The 15,416-nt window shown below is 42.6% G+C and overlaps 1 protein-coding gene and 1 pseudogene across 5 annotated transcripts in view; both read left to right on the top strand.

Moving 5' to 3' along the window:
- Positions 1-223: 223 nt before the first annotated feature.
- The window catches only part of NAPEPLD (N-acyl phosphatidylethanolamine phospholipase D), a 51,487-nt gene continuing 36,294 nt past the window's right edge, over positions 224-15,416 (top strand). For 2 of the 5 annotated variants that reach the window (XR_010158652.1, XM_016957950.4), the window contains exon 1: positions 224-2,507. Coding sequence is in view for 1 of the 5 variants with exons in the window: in XM_016957950.4 (XP_016813439.1) it covers positions 2,305-2,507 (203 nt within the window). In the remaining 4 variants the exon portion in view is untranslated. Of the gene's footprint in view, positions 2,976-15,416 lie in introns of all 5 variants that reach the window. The other 3 variants (XR_010158653.1, XM_063814994.1, XM_063814995.1) reach the window with 2 other exon arrangements.
- Positions 8,774-13,849, top strand: LOC129135559 (large ribosomal subunit protein eL19-like; annotated as a pseudogene).

Below are 15,416 nucleotides of genomic sequence, written 5' to 3'. Positions count from 1 at the left end.
GTCCTAAGAAAACCAGAACTTGTCTCCATGGTAGAGGTAAGAAAACAAGAAGCTGCCAGGTGGCGGTGGCTCACGCCTATCACTTTGGGAGGCCCAGGCGGGCAAATCACTTGAGGCCAGGAGTTCGAGATCAGCCTGGCCAACATGGTGAAACCCCATCTCCACTAAAAAGACAAAAATTAGCCGGGCGTGGTGGTGGGCACCTGTAGTCCCAGCTACTCAGGAGGCTGAGGCAGGAGAATCTGGGAGGCAGAGGTTGCAGCAAGCCGAGATCTGGCCACTGCACTTCAGCCTGGGTGACAGAACGAGACTACGCCTCAAAAAAAAAGAAAAGAAGAGGCTTTACAAGAACCCCTTCTTTTATCCCTGGAAGAGGCTGTGTGTGAAACCAATGCCCACAGTTTGAAGGGCATTAGCATTCATCTCAGGGGAGTGTGGGTTGGCTGGCTTTCAGGTAGCACTTTGACCTCACACACCCATCTACTATGTCCAACTGGTCTGTCTGCTTCCCTCAGCCTTAACCAATAAAGGATAAGGACTTAAAAAAAAAGAGTGGGAGTGAGGGGAACAAAGGGCATCTTTTTTTTTTTTTTTTGAGACAGAGTCTTGCTCTGTCTACCAGGCTGGAGTGCAGTGGTGCCATCTTTGCTCACTGCAACCTCCATCTCTGGGGTTCAGGCAGTTCTACTGCCTCAGCCTCCCTAGTAGCTGGGATTACAGGTGCGCTCCACTATGCCTAGCTAGTTTTTGTATTTTTACTTGAGACAGGGTTTTGCCATGTTGGCCAGGCTGGTCTCGAACTCCTGACCTCAGGTGATCCTCCTGCCTTGGCCTCCCAAAGTGCTAGGATTACAGGCGTGAGCCACCGCTCCCAGCTTTTTTTTTTTTTTTTTTTTTTTTGGGAAATGGGGTCTTCTCTGTTCCCAGGCTGGAGTGTAGTGGCGTGATCACAGCTCACTGCGGCCTTGATCTCCCAGGCTCAATCGATCCTCCCACCTCAGCCTCTGGAGTAGCTGGGACCACAAGGGCGGGCCATCAAGGCTGGCTACTTTTTTTTTTTTTTAATTATTATTTGTAGAGATGAAGTCTCGCTATGTTGCCCAAGTTGGTCTCCAACTCCTGGGCTCGAAGGATTCTCCTGCCTTGCCCTCCCAAAGTGCCGGGATTACTTCTCCGTTGCTTAGTCAAGAACACTATGAAGAACTTTTGAGTAGTAACTTCAACTTACCCTTTGGGTTTGTATGTATGCTGTTACTTTTTTTTTTCTTCTGTTGCACAAAGGTATTATTCACCTTGGGCAGTTTCAGCTCCACCCAGGCGCAAGCAGCTCTTAATCACCCTTAAGTTCAGCAGCCACTCTAAGCTAGCCTGAGGAGATAAAGTCCACACTTGACATACAGTTCTTTACATTCCTCCAATGTCACACAGGCACATTCACTTTCAAAATGCAGAATAGTTTGGTCTGCATTTTTCTGCCAGTCTTATCTGCATTTAGAACCTGTGGTGGTGGTTTCTTTTTTGCCAAGATAACCCCAGGGACAAGCTTTTTTTTTTTGACCCTGGCACACCCCAGGACTTTTATAATCTTTTTGCCCAACAACCCATTGTTGAATTTTACTTCGACCTGCCTGTACTTTACTTCTTGAAACAACTAATTTCATTCTGCAGTTTAAAAAGCAAATCCAGTAAGAAACTCAGAATCACAATTGTATGCTCTTTCATAGTTATCCTAGCGTTAAAAAAGATGCAAATTTAGATGAGAACCGTGTGTACCAGGGGGCTGTGATATCATTTTAAAAGTAAACGATCACACAGTGAACAATGCCGTGCTCCCATTAATATTCAATACCTACTGTACAACATTTCAAATTAGAGTTTAGTTTCTTCTTTACCAGGATCCTAGCGCCATAGGCTGTAAGTATTCAAATGCTTCTCGACTGTGATTGAGTTGGCTATGACAGTCCGTCAATGGGTCTGCAGGATCCCATTTAGTTTTAGCAACTGTGGCTGGTGTCCAGGAATGCATTCATGCGATCTGAAAGTAAGCCACTGGCTTAGGACAGCGGGGGGAACCAATTTGATCTTAGGAGGGTCCCCGCAGAGTGTTTGAGTCGCGAGGCGGGCCGGGGCAGGCCGCATGCTCCCAGGCGCTTCCTTTACCAAGATGGCTTCGGCGCCCCGGCCCACAGGGGCGGCCATCTTGGTAAGCGCTGGAGAGGCAGCCTGAAGGAGGCCGCTGCTGGCCCTGCTGTCAGATTCGAAGGTCATAATAAGGGAGTGACCCGGCGACGACTCGCCCCAACGATGGCGAGGCGGCGAGCGCTGAAGCGCTGCCTGCAGCTGCTGGCGTCCTCGGCGGAACCAGCGCGGCGGGCTCGGGTTAGGAAGAACCCGAGCGCCTGCCGCGGTCGCCCCTCCCGCTACGCGGCGGCGCTTTGCGCGGGGACTCTGTGGCCGGAAGCCGCGGAACTGAGGCGGCGCGCGCTCCCGGCCGCCCCAAGCGCGAGGTGAGTCCGCACCCCCGCGCTCGCACCCCGCCGCTCTGGCCGCGCGCCCGCGGCCCGGGATCCCGAGTGTCCGGAGCTCCGTGGTTTCTGTGGGACCTCGCGGGAGGCGGTTTTCTCCCGCCTGCTGTGCTCTGTGACCTCTCTGCTGCCTCCTCCACGGTCTCTGGGCGGAGCAATCCACACTGCTGAGCCTGGGGTGGTTTGGCATTCTTCGGCGAAGTGGAGCGGGCTGAGAGTGGGTTTCCCGTCCCCGAGCCCTCCCTCATCTCGGAGATGCCGCACTTGTGAGCGACAGGGCTTCATTTGAATTTTCGCACCTCGCGAGTTGCGGAGCCTGTATCTCTGAAGCTGCCTCGGTGAAGAGCCACAGCATTATTTTTTTTCTCTTTGGGAGAGTAGCTGTCTGGGATTTGAGATCCTATCTTCCCTGCAAATTACCAGGTTGCATCTTCACTGATAGGAATACATGTGGGTTTATCTTCTTTTGGTTGTATGTAAATGAATGGGTCGACAACTTCCTCCGAGCAACTTATTGTTGCTTCATCTATAGTGTTTATCTTCTAAAAATCCATTCCAACAGGTTTCTCCCCTTTTATTTTGGAATAAGTGTACTTATTTAACTATGGAATGGAAATGAAGAGCAAAAAAAAAAAAATGGGGCTAGCTGGGGAGGGGTGGTGGAAGGCTGTGCTTTCTTGAGTTTTCTGTTCTGTGGTTGTTTGCTTCTTATAAATTGGGTATTATTGCGGGCTTTTCAGAACACGTATTCAGATAGGTTTTTGTTGTTGTTGTTTTGTTTGTTTGTTTTTTGCTTTTTTTTTTTTCAAGCTAGAGCTCGATATGGTCCTGGTAGTTGAGGTAGATACTCTTCCATGGGTTCCGGGATCACATGCATTCATTATACGTCAGTTAAACCTGGAAAATATTAAGGGAGTGAGTAAAGTTTAACAGCCTTTTAAAAAGTCATTTAGTTCTTGTCTTTGCCTTTACTGTACGTTGTTATATATACATGTTATAATATGACTGACTCACCTGGTTGGCTTTGGCTTAGCATGAAATGTTTGCTACTTGATAATTCTGATTAATTTGTCCAGGAAGTCATTCCTGAGATGCAGTTCTTCAAATTGAGAAATAATTCCCATGTTTGTTAAAAAATGGAAATCTCTAACATTTCCATTTCTATTTTCAGTTACATTGGTTATGAATTAGCCGCAGACATGGACATCGTTTAGAAAGAAGTTATGTAATCTTTAAAAAGAAAAGATTACCTATATCCCACAATAGTGTGATTTTTGTTGCAAGAAAATACTGGGTCTGTTAAAGAAGAAATTTAGGGTAAAAGTACTTATTTAAAATAATAATTTAAGAGAGAGATTGAGGGGTTAAACTTGTTTCAAGTCAACTGAAAATATAGTCAGGATTTTCAGAGATTTTATTTTGTTAACATTCTGCAGGCTTTCCTGCTACAAGAATTATGGTAAGTCTCCAAGAGATAAAAATACTTAGTGTATTTCTCATACCCTTATTTTCACTCAGAATTCCAAATTATATTGTAGAAATTCTGTTACAAAATTCTAATTTTAAAATTAGTCCAGTTATAACTATATGAAGAACATTTTAGCATAAGCATTCCATCACAGGGTTTTGGTTATACTTTAGTTGATACAGTCATTCTTGTGTTTGTTCGAAAGGGGTATTATGTTACTTTGAGTATTTGTGAGTTTGGTAAACTGAGGGGATTTTTATGAACATTTAGTCTGTGTTTGGAAAAGCAGTATTTGCCTTTAATTTTGTTGTTTCATTCTGCTTTTTCTTTGTGGTGATGGATAGCTGTGGATATAGTGAGTTTTTCCATTGCTTTCTACACTTTGTAAATAAGAATATAGCTATAGCTGGAGGACTGTTGATCTGGGCTTTTTAGGTTGAAATGCATACACATAAAAAGTGTTTTCATTGAAGTATTATTAGGGAAATGAACTGTATGTATAATTAATCGTTAAAGAGCACTTTTATTCTGGAGGCCAGTGAGGGCATGCATAAAACTGGCATTAAAATATCACCCATGTGATTTCCAGCATAAGGTTCAGTAACATTTCATTCTAACACCTATACTACTGAATAATTCTGTCTACAATTTATAGTGCTTTGCTTGATTTGTCTTTTGAATTTATTAACCATTTATTGTGTATTTAAGTATTTTACTAACAGACTTTGGAGACAGATTGCATACGAACTCATATATCCCCAGGGGCAGTTTTATGTTAGAGATAGTCTTCTGCAACCTCAGCTGGTTAAATAATGTATTATAACTTTATCATTTACAAAGCTCTTTCAAGTATTTTAAATATATGTATATATAGAGAGAGAGTTTGATTTTATAGACATAAAATATGAGCCTTGTTCCACAGATGAGGAAAATAGGACACCAAGAGTCTGGGAGAGTCTGGTGATTTGGCCAAGGAACCTTAGCTCAGCAGCCCCAGCCTTCAGCAGAATATATACACTGCAGACTCTTGTTACAGCGGGGTTCCAATGAAGTGAAAGTGGAGGGGTGTGCATCAGCAAGCGTTGGTCAGCAACACACTCACAGATTGCACCCCTGCCTTTGGGTAACAGGTTGTGAATGGCCAGTGCTGTTGGCTCTGGAGGCACAGGTCTGGCATATAGATGGATCAGCATAATTCAAAATCTTGATTGAAAAACAACTCAGTTTGTGCCTGCTACCTGGAACAATCCATTTTTCCCCTTGAAGGTGCAGCCTCTTGTGTTTATCTAATTTGGGCACCTTCCCAGATTAAGGGACAGTAATATATTGATTTAACACTGAATGCCTGTAGGCTTCTGCGTGATTTTGTAATCTCTCTCAATTACAAGAATGAATAGAGAAACACCAAGCTTTCTCATTGTCACTAGCACTCTTGAACTGGTCACATCTTTTTTTTTTTTTTGAGACGGAGTCTCGCTCTGTCACCCAAGCTAGCGTGCGGTGGGGCAATCTCGGCTGACTGCAACCTCTGCCTCCTGTGTTCAAGCGATACTCATGCCTCAGCCTCCTGAGAAGTTGGGATTACAGGCATGTGCCACCACGCCCAGCTAAAACTGGTCACATCTTAATAGGACACCCGGATGACAGCAGTCATTAGTTTTGAAAGTTATTATTTTCTGTATTTTGAAGGTCCTTCAATTACAAAGATGTTCCCTGTTCAAGTTACTGTGTTTGTTCCTTCGGTTTGTTTAGAGAGCTCATGAAAAGCTCTCTAAACTAAGCTGTCTATATATTCTGAACATATATGTGTGTGTGTGCGTGTGTGTGTGCGTGTGTGTGTGTGTTTTCCAGAATGTTGTGGTATTTTATGGTTAAAGTAGCCAATGAAAGCTTAAAGAGTTTCTGGACTCAAATTCTTTTTTTTTTTTAAACTTGAAGCCAAACTAAGTAAAATACCCCACATAAAGTAAAATGTGTCATTCATTTATCTTCCTATGCTGATTGTATGCCCCTTCGGTTCCAAGTGTTTTTAAGCATAATTAGGGTGACAGCATGGCTGATACGTAGTCCAGGCTCCATCATCAGCCAGAGCTAGATCCTTGGAATGTCATGTAACTCTCTGGCCTGACTTGGTTTACCTATTAGGTAAAAGGGTCACACAAGTGATGACTTCTGTCATGGAATGTTCAAGTTGGAAGGGACCTTAGAGGGAATGTACCTGGTCCAATCTCTTTAATGTGCAGATTTTTAATTTCTGCTGTCACAGGGGTTTAGCCTGTCATGATTACCTCAAAATTGAAACATTGAAATTAGGCTTTTCCACCATTTCACAGATATGAAATACTTTACAATTCTTGGCTGAAAGTTGATTTTCTTTCTCAATCTTTCCTCATATAGTGTCTCACTTTTATGTGTAGACTAAATGCCCATTGTATATAAATGTACATGTGCTGTTTGGAGCCTCTTTTTTAGCTGGGTGAACGCTAATACTGATGCACATATTGAATATCATCAGAATGAAGAATTTGACCTAATAAACTTTTTTGGTATTCTTAGCGACATTGTCTTAGTTAAGCCTGATTATGTATAGCATTATAATTTTTTTTCTTTTGCTTAGCCACCCGAATACCTTCACATCTTACTTTATAATCTTCATCTTCAATTTAGTTTAAACTGCGCACACATTTATAAATTTTTTTGAAGATATGACTATGCATTTATATGGTCACCTGAGGCATAGAATGATCAACCCTCCAGGTTTTCACAGAACCAAGGGAGTTCCCAAGATGCAGGAATTTTTTTTTTTTTTTGAGACAAGAGTCTTGCTGTGTTGCCCAGGCTGGAGTGCAGTGGCTCAATCTCAGCCTACTGCAACCTCCACCTTCAGGTTCAAGCAATTCTTGTGCCTCAGCCTCCTGAGTAGCTGGGACTACAGGCATGCACTACCATGCCTGGCTAATTTTTGTATTTTTAGTAGAGACAGAGTTTTGCCATGTTGGCCAAGCTGGTCTCGAACTCCTGGCCTCAAATGATCTGCTTGCTTCATTCAGCCTCTGAAAGTGCTGGGATTACAGGTGTGAGCCACCACACCTGGCCTAAGATGCAGGACTTTAAATGTTAACACTGGGAAATCCTCAGGCAAACCAGATACGTTGATCCTCCTACCTGACAGTTTCTCTTTATGGGACTTGACTAGCCATTCTCCCCAGCTTGAAAGATAACATGTTAGGTGGTTTTATGCTGGATAAACTGAGACACCTTTTGAAAGCAAAGGAAATGTCTTCAAGGTACCATGTGTGTTTTGTTTATGTGACTAAAATACAGAACCAATTATTTGTTGATGGTTCTTTTCAATGTAACTGTAAATTAGAAAAATTGAGTAATGAAAGTTATAGCATTTGAAACCTTCTTTGTGTAAAATTAAAGGGGCGATTATATTTATAAGAGAACTAGTATTTATTGAGCATCTCCCAAGTACCTTTTACTTTGAAAAAGGGAAGAAAATTTTGTTGAAAGCCAAAAAAACAAAACGAAACAAAAGGTGAGGCTTGTCAGTGAGACCATAACTGTTTGCTAAATGCTACTGACTTTAGAACCTAGGTATCTACTCAAGATAAGTTTATTGAATTTTCCTTGTAGATTCAACATGATTAGTGGAAAGAGCATGGGCTTTGGCATCTGGTCAACTTGGGTTTCATCCCTAGATCCAACTGTTAACAACTTTATTGCTTTATGGAAGCTATTAAACTCTGTGAGCCTCTTTTACATCACCTATAGCATGAGGATAATAATTATCTAAAGTGCTTGGTACATAGTAAATGCTTAGTAAATGATAAATGGACCAGGTGCCGTGGCTCCTGTCTGTAATCCCAGCACTTTAGGAGGTCAAGGCAGGAGGATTGCTTGAGGCCAGGAGTTCAAGGCTGCAGTGTGTTGATCAGGGCACCCACATATGGATTAGGAAAGCTGTATTTTGGGCATTTGTTACCATTGGTGTTTTTATAGCTCCCCTAAACCTGAACCTCCCACTTAACGGTAATCGTATCAGTTAGGATTAATTTGCTGTGATTTGAAAGATTGCTCAAATATGTTTTTCCTACACATGAAAGAAGTCCAAAGTTGGACAGTTCAGGCTTGGTATGGTGGGCCCTGAAGTCCTTCTGGCTCTCCTCGATGCCATTCCTTGGATGTGGCAACCTCCTGGCTCAAGATGGCTCCAGGTAGCCAGATGCAGGACAAATCGAGAAGAATGCCTCTCTTTCCCTTAAGGAGACTTCTGGAAGCACCATAAAAGGCTCGTATCACATTGTTCAAAGTGTCACCAACCTGGCCATCCCTAGCTAGAAGGCTGAGAAATGTCATCATTTAGCTGATGCATAGTTACCGTAAGTAAAACGGGTTCTGTTACTGAGAAGAAAAGGAAGAGAAGATTTTTTTTTTTTCTAAATACATGACAGATTAAAGAACACTAGATTTTATGGTAGGCATCTTTTCATCTTTACCACTGTGCTATCACTTTACCACATAGAATTTAACTACTCAATTATTCCCCAAGACTTTTCTATTTTTATTTATTTATGTTTATTTCTTTATTCTTAGACAAGCTCTTGCTCTGTCACCCAGGCTGGAGTGCAGTGGCATGATCACGGCTCACTACAGCCTTGACCTCCTGGGCTCAAGCAATCCTCCTATCTCAGCCCACCACACCTGGCTAATTTTTGCGTGTGTGTGTGTGTTTTTTTTTTTTTTTGTAGAGACAGAGTCTCACTATGTTGCCCAGGGTGGTCTTGAAGTCCTGGGCTCAAGTGATCTGCCTGCCTTGGCCTCCCAACGTGTTGGGATTACAGGTGTGAGCCCCTGTACCTGGCCAGTTTTAATTTTTGTTAGCAGAGTTGGTGGGGATCTCCACTGTTGACTTTTGTCTCTCTGTCTTCTGGTCACTTTTGCTTCTATTATTTGACTCCTAGCAGGAGATCTTTTAAAAAACAATTAACTATATCCCAATGAAGAGTGATTAGGAGTTTAAGCTCTGGTTTTTTCATTTATTCATTCCATAAATATTGTGCACTCATTGTGTACAGGCTGCTTTGTGTTATTGACAATGTGAATCATTACTGATTATATTTCCCTTTTTTTGACTTGGCTTCCTGGGGGCACAGAGTCAAATTTGTGACTCAGTTGGATTGAGTACAAGCCTTGCCCTGTCAAACTTTCTTTTTTTCTGTCACCCAGGCTGCAGTGCAGTGGCACGATCTTGGCTCACTGCAACCTCTGCCTCCCTGGTTCAAGTGATTCTCCCACTTCAGCCTCACAAGTAGCTGGGATTACAGCCGCCTGCCACCATGCCTGGCTAATTTTTGTATTTTTAGTAGAGATGGGGTTTCACCATGATGGCCAGGCTGGTCTCGAGCTCCTGACCTCAAATGATCCACCTGCCTCGGCCTCCCAAAATGCAGGGATTACAGGCATGAGTCACCGTGCCTGGCCCCTGTTAAACTTTCTACCTAGCAATGTGGTTAGTCTTCCCATCCCACTGTATAGCAGTTTCAGGATGATGCTGCCTCTCTAACTTGGAGTGCTGAACAGGAAGTAAGAGTTGGCTTTACGGTAGGCAGCTGCCAGGCTAGTATAAATTCTGGCATACCAGAAAATCCCTTTGATCCTTCCTAAATGCTTGTCTTACTTTGTGCCAAATGACTAATGATTTAAAGCAGTGGTTCTTAACCCTGCCTGTATATCAGAAACACCCACAGAACTTTTAAAAATTATCTGGAGAAACTGCCCCACCTGACATTTTGATTCAGTAGCCTCGGGTGTAGTTTAAAAAGCTCCACAGGGGAGCTCTTTCCTTTCGCTGCTGTGGCCGCAGCCTTGAGTATGCTCAGGCTTCAGAAGAGGCTTGCCTCTAGTGTCCTCTGCTGTGGCAAGAAGAATATCTGGTTAGACCCCAATGAGACCAATGAAATCACCAATGCCAACTCCTGTCAGCAGATCTGGAAGCTGATCAAAGATGGGCTGATCATCCGCAAGCCTGTGATGGTCCATTCCCCTGCTTGATGCCGGAAAAACACCTTGGCCTGCCGGAAGGGCAGGCATATGGGCATAGGTAAGTGGAAGGGTACAGCCAATGCCCGAATGCCAGAGAAGGTCACGTGGATGAGGAGAATGAGGATTCTGCACCGGCTGCTCAGAAGATACCGTGAATCTAAGAAGACTGATCGCCACATGTATCACAGCCTATACCTGAAGGTGAAGGGGAATGTGTTAAAAAACAAGCGGATTCTCATGGAACACATCCACAAGCTGAAGGCAGACAAGGCCCGCAAGAAGCTCCTGGCTGATCAGGCTAAGGCCCGCAGATCTAAGACCAAGGAAGCACACAAGAGCTATGAAGAGCACCTCCAGGCCAAGAAGGAGGAGATCATCAAGACTTTGTCCAAGGAGGAAGAGACCAAGAAATAAAAGCTGCCCCTTTGTGTGTACATACTGGCCTCCGTGATTACATAGATCAGCCATTAAAGTAAAATAAGCCTTTATCTGCTTGCAAAAAAAAAAAAAAACTCCACAGGTAATTCTGATGTACATTTGAGGTTTAAGGGCTTGTACCCATGTGGACTGGAAATGATCTAGGGAGGATTTGCACTTTGTTCCTTATCTGTCACACACTGGAAATCAGATCTTTCTTGAAAACCTGTTTTGACCATGGAAAAAGCAGATGGGGGGAACAATATGATAGTAGAGTCACTTGGGTAAGAGAGGCAAGAATACTGAAATGCTTTAGGGGAAACTTATTTACTCGTGATTTATGTAGAGCTGGCCTTGCTTGCCTATTTTGCCAGCTCCCATTGTGGGAAATTTTTCCTTTGAGCAAAAGAATCTGTTTAACTGGAGCTTCAAGCTCTGGGAAAAGTGCTGAGTCTGCATGTGGCCACCATTAGTATCATGAGTTTTCAGCTTCTGCTCCTTGGGCTAGGTGAAGGGAGATAAAGGGAAGTCAGGTAGATTATTATTTTCAGAATCAGGAGACTATCAATGAGTCTTCTGAGCTAATGAGAGCCTTCTGGTGACTCCAGGAGGATTAGTGAGGCCACAAGGAACTATGAGGTCGGGTAGGAATCCTGTTTTGAATTAAGAGTTCTGCACTTTGGGAGGCCAAGGCGGGCGGATCACGAGGTCAGGAGATTGAGACCGTCCTGGCTAACATGGTGAAACCTCGTCTCTACTAAAAATACAAAAAAATTAGCCGGGCGTGGTGGCAGGCTCCTGTAGTCCCAGCCACTAGGGAGGCTGAGGCAGGAGAATGACGTGAACCTGGGAGGCGGAGCTTGCAGTGAGCCGAGATCACGCCACTGCACTCCAGCCTGGGCGACTGAGCAAGACTCTGTCTCAAAAAAAAAAAAAAAAAAAAAAAAAAAAAACTGTGAATTCCAAGATCAGGCCTTCTCTTACTCAAATAGAACAAAAACACATTCCAGAGTTTATTCTGTTTCAGTTTATTCATACCATTTCCCTCAGCTTCCTTATCACATTAGTGTAGAAATGCAAAAATGGTATACATGTATATCCTACTATCTCATTAAAACTGTTACTGTTTATAGCATAATGAAACAGTGGCTTAGTTATTCAGTGTTTACTATGTACTGTGTGCCAGAGACTGGGCTAGGAATTATGAAACTGAGGTTTAGGATGATGAGGGGCAAAGTTGGGAAGCATTTATTTTAAGATGTTTTCAATTCTTTTGCCCCATCTTCTGGTAATGTGGTTTTTCCTGATAACCCATTCAAGCATATTTTAGTTATATTCATTTTTAATATGCTTTTATAATTTGCTACAAACTTTCTGCTATTCTTAAACAGAGGCTACTGAATTGAACTCAGGGATCTTAAAGTCCCTTTGAACCTCAAGATTCTATTAACCTTTTGGGGATGTCTCTAGCCTCACTCTGACCCTGTTATTTACAGTGTACTGAAGACTCAGGAGATGGCTGAACAGGGTCTGATGTAGTCATGTCCTGGGCCTTGTTTCCCTGTAAAAGTCTCACTGTTCGTTTATTTTTTTGTCATTTTTTTACCTTTTTCTCACAGAGGATGGACCACGCATGACACTGCGGGCAGAATAACATGTCTGCCCCTTTGCCAAATTCATTTGTGAGTGAATCAGGGGTTCAAGTAACCTCTCTAGTGACTTTGTTTCTTTCCATCACCCTCTCTGTTGCCATCAGGGCCCTTTAACTTGTTGGCTGAATTCAGAAAGTTCTGAGCTTTTCAGTGTCTCTGACCTGCTGGATCACAGGACTCTTGCTGTCACTGTGGACCGCTCAGCACTTAAGGAAAAGTATTCCTCACCATCTTGAGAATTTGGCCAGTATGTTTTGGAAATGCCTTATTCTAAAATCTATACCATTTTCATTAATCAGAGCTGACACTTCTGTAAACGTGATACTGAGCCAAAATCTATATGGTTTCTTATGATTTTTTTCCCTAATGGATTTTGAATCCCTGGAGGTCAGGGGTTCATATTCTCCACAGCAAACTGGAGAGCTAGGACTTAGATAAAGTAGACATTCTAACAATGTTTGTTAAATGCAACTTTTAAAATGCTTTAAGTAGAAGCCCTTACAAGTAATATCTGGAATCTTTTTAAGTTTGAAAATCTAATGGCTATTTGTATCAGATTTATATGTCCTGGCTCTTAATAACCTCCTAGCCTACCTGATAAACCTGTGAAATTGCACTTTCTTCCAGTAGATAACTATGCTGTTCTCAGGTGAAATACTTCGCTTATCCCTTGCCAGTCCAGCCTGGGGAAGGTAGCTGGACCTGAGCTGGGAATTTTATTTGAGGGAGTGGAAATAGGAGGGGTTGGCCAAGGCTGAGTTAGAGGGGACAGCTCTTTAGTGGCCTGAGCTGGCTCTTTGGTGCAGCCGAAGATTGTTAGAATTTTAGAGGTGGAGAGACTTTAGAGGTACATCCCAGTCCTCTATTTTACAGATGAATGAAAGTGAGTCTCGATGTTAAGTGACTTTTTAAAGGCTACAGAAGGCTGGGTGTGGTGGCTCACGCCTGTAATCCCAGCACTTTGGGAGGCCGAGGCGGGTGGATCACCTGAGGTTGGGAGTTCAAGACCATCCTGGCCAACATGATGAAACCCTGTCTCTACTAAAAATACAAAAAATTAGCTGGGTGTGGTGGTGCGTGCCTGTGATCCCAGCTACTCAGGAGGCTGAGGCAGGAGAATCGTTTGAACCTGGGAGGTGGAGGTTGCAGTGAGCCGAGATCGCACCACTGGACTCCAGCCTGGGCAACAAAAGCAAAACTCTGACTCAAAAAAAAAAAAAAAAAAAAAAAAAAAAAGGGCTGTAGAATTCAGTAGGGTCAAAGTTGGAACTGGACTGAAGTCAGAAAGAAGTGAAAAGTGTGCTTTTTTCCCTCTTTCTCTGTCCTATCCAGGAGCTATGAAGACATGTTTCTCCTTTCTGTTTCTTTACAGGTTATGCATTAAATTGGAAGGTTTTCTTTTTGTATACTTAATTATGAGATGGAGATAGTAGAGAGAAAGTAGTCCCATTTTGGAAGCTTTTTTTTGGTTAAAATCTTGGCTCAGGAACAGTAAATGAACATTTAAGATCATCTACCTGCCTGGCCAACATGGTGAAACCCCATCTCTACTAAAAACACAAAAATTAACCAGGCTTGGTGGCGCATGCCTGTAATCCCAGCCACTCGGGAGGCTGAGGCACGAGAATCGGTTGAACCTGGGAGATGGAGGTTGCAGTGAGCCGAGATTGCGCCATTGCACTCCAGCCTGGGTAACAGAACAAGACTCCGTCTCAAAAAAAAAAAAAAAAAAAAAGAAAGATCATCTGACATATTTAGGACGCATTTCAAGTTCCACAGGCATCAACTTACTGTTCCTCCTACCTTGTCCTACCCCAGCCTTTTCTTTTTTGGTTTTCTTTTCTTTTCTTTTTTCTTTCTTTCTTTTTCTTTTTTTTTTTTTTTGAGACAGCATCTTGCTCTGTCACCCAGGCTGGAGTGCAGTGGCTCAATTACAGTTCACTGCAGCCTTTACCTCCTGGGTTCAAGCAGTCCTCCCACCTCAGCCTCCTGAGTAGCTGGGACTACAGATGCGCACCACCACACCTGGCCTGACCTTTTCAATTAAATACTTATGTATATCATTTAGGTGTAATTGATTATACCGGAAATGAACCTGCACTTTGTGCTTGCTATTATTTTTTAAGGTATTAAAGAGATGATAACTATGTTATTTTAATAAATATTTTATGCATGTTTTCCAAATTTGCCGTAACATGATATTTTAATTTGATCACCCTAAGGATTCCAGTCATAAAAGGTATTCATAAATAGGCTTTGTTCTTAAGCCAGCTGTTTCTCGTTTCATTGTTTTTGATTCTAATGAAAGCTTTGCTTTCTTACTTACATATGGGGAAAACCTCTTATTATAGAGGAAGCTTCTAGATTGTTTATGTATTTTGGTGACTTAAAGTCTGTTAATATACTGTATCCCAAAGATTCAAATTGCGTTTTGCATTCTTTCCTCTCAGAACTATTTATTTGGGGCCGGAAGCAGTGGCTCATGCCTGTGATCCCCAGCACTTTGGGAGGCCAATGCGGGCAGATCACGAGGTCAGGAGTTTGAGACCAGCCTGGCCAACATGGTGAAACCTGTCTCTACTAAAAATACAAAAATTAGCTGGGCATGGTGGCGGGCACCTGTAATCCAAGCTATTTGGGAGGCTGAGGCAGGAGAATCACTTGAACCTGGGAGGTGGAGGTTGCAGTGAGCCAAGATTGCACCACTGCACTCTAGCCTGGGCAATAAGAGCAAAACTCCATCTCAAAACAAACAAACAAACAATTTATTTGGACTCTTAAATGCTTTTGGTTGGTTGGCATTTCTTTGTGAATTATTTGTCAAAATAATTTTTTGTCTATAATTGGATGAATGCTTTGTGACAAATTTGAAGTTTTAACAAAAGAAAATACATTTTTTTAAAAGGTAACAAAACTTACTTTTATAGTCTTGTTACGTAAAATTAAGGAAAGAAAAATGAAAAAAATTCAGTAACTTAGGCTTTTAAAGCCATATGAAATTCTAGAATGTTTTATCTTTCACCTGAAAAACAACTCAGTTGGATCAAAAGGTCCTATTTATCATATATTCTTTACTCTTCAATTTGCATTTTTTTTTTTTTTTTTGTGAGACAGAGTCTTGCTCTGTCGCCCAGGCTGGAGGGCAGTGGTGCAATCTTGGCTCACTGCAACCTCTGCCTCCGGGTTCAAGTGATCCTCCTGCCTCAGCCTCCCAAGTAGCTGGGACTACAGGTTCGGGCTGCCATACACAGATAATTTCTTTTTGTATTTTTTTTTTTTTAGTAGAGACGGGGTTTTGCCATGTTA

The sequence above is a fragment of the Pan troglodytes genome, chromosome 6 (genome assembly GCF_028858775.2).
Source record: "Pan troglodytes isolate AG18354 chromosome 6, NHGRI_mPanTro3-v2.0_pri, whole genome shotgun sequence".
NCBI classification, from domain to species: Eukaryota; Metazoa; Chordata; class Mammalia; order Primates; family Hominidae; genus Pan; species Pan troglodytes.
Note: the sequence above shows the minus strand (reverse complement) of the source record. Positions and strands in the feature narration are given on the sequence as shown.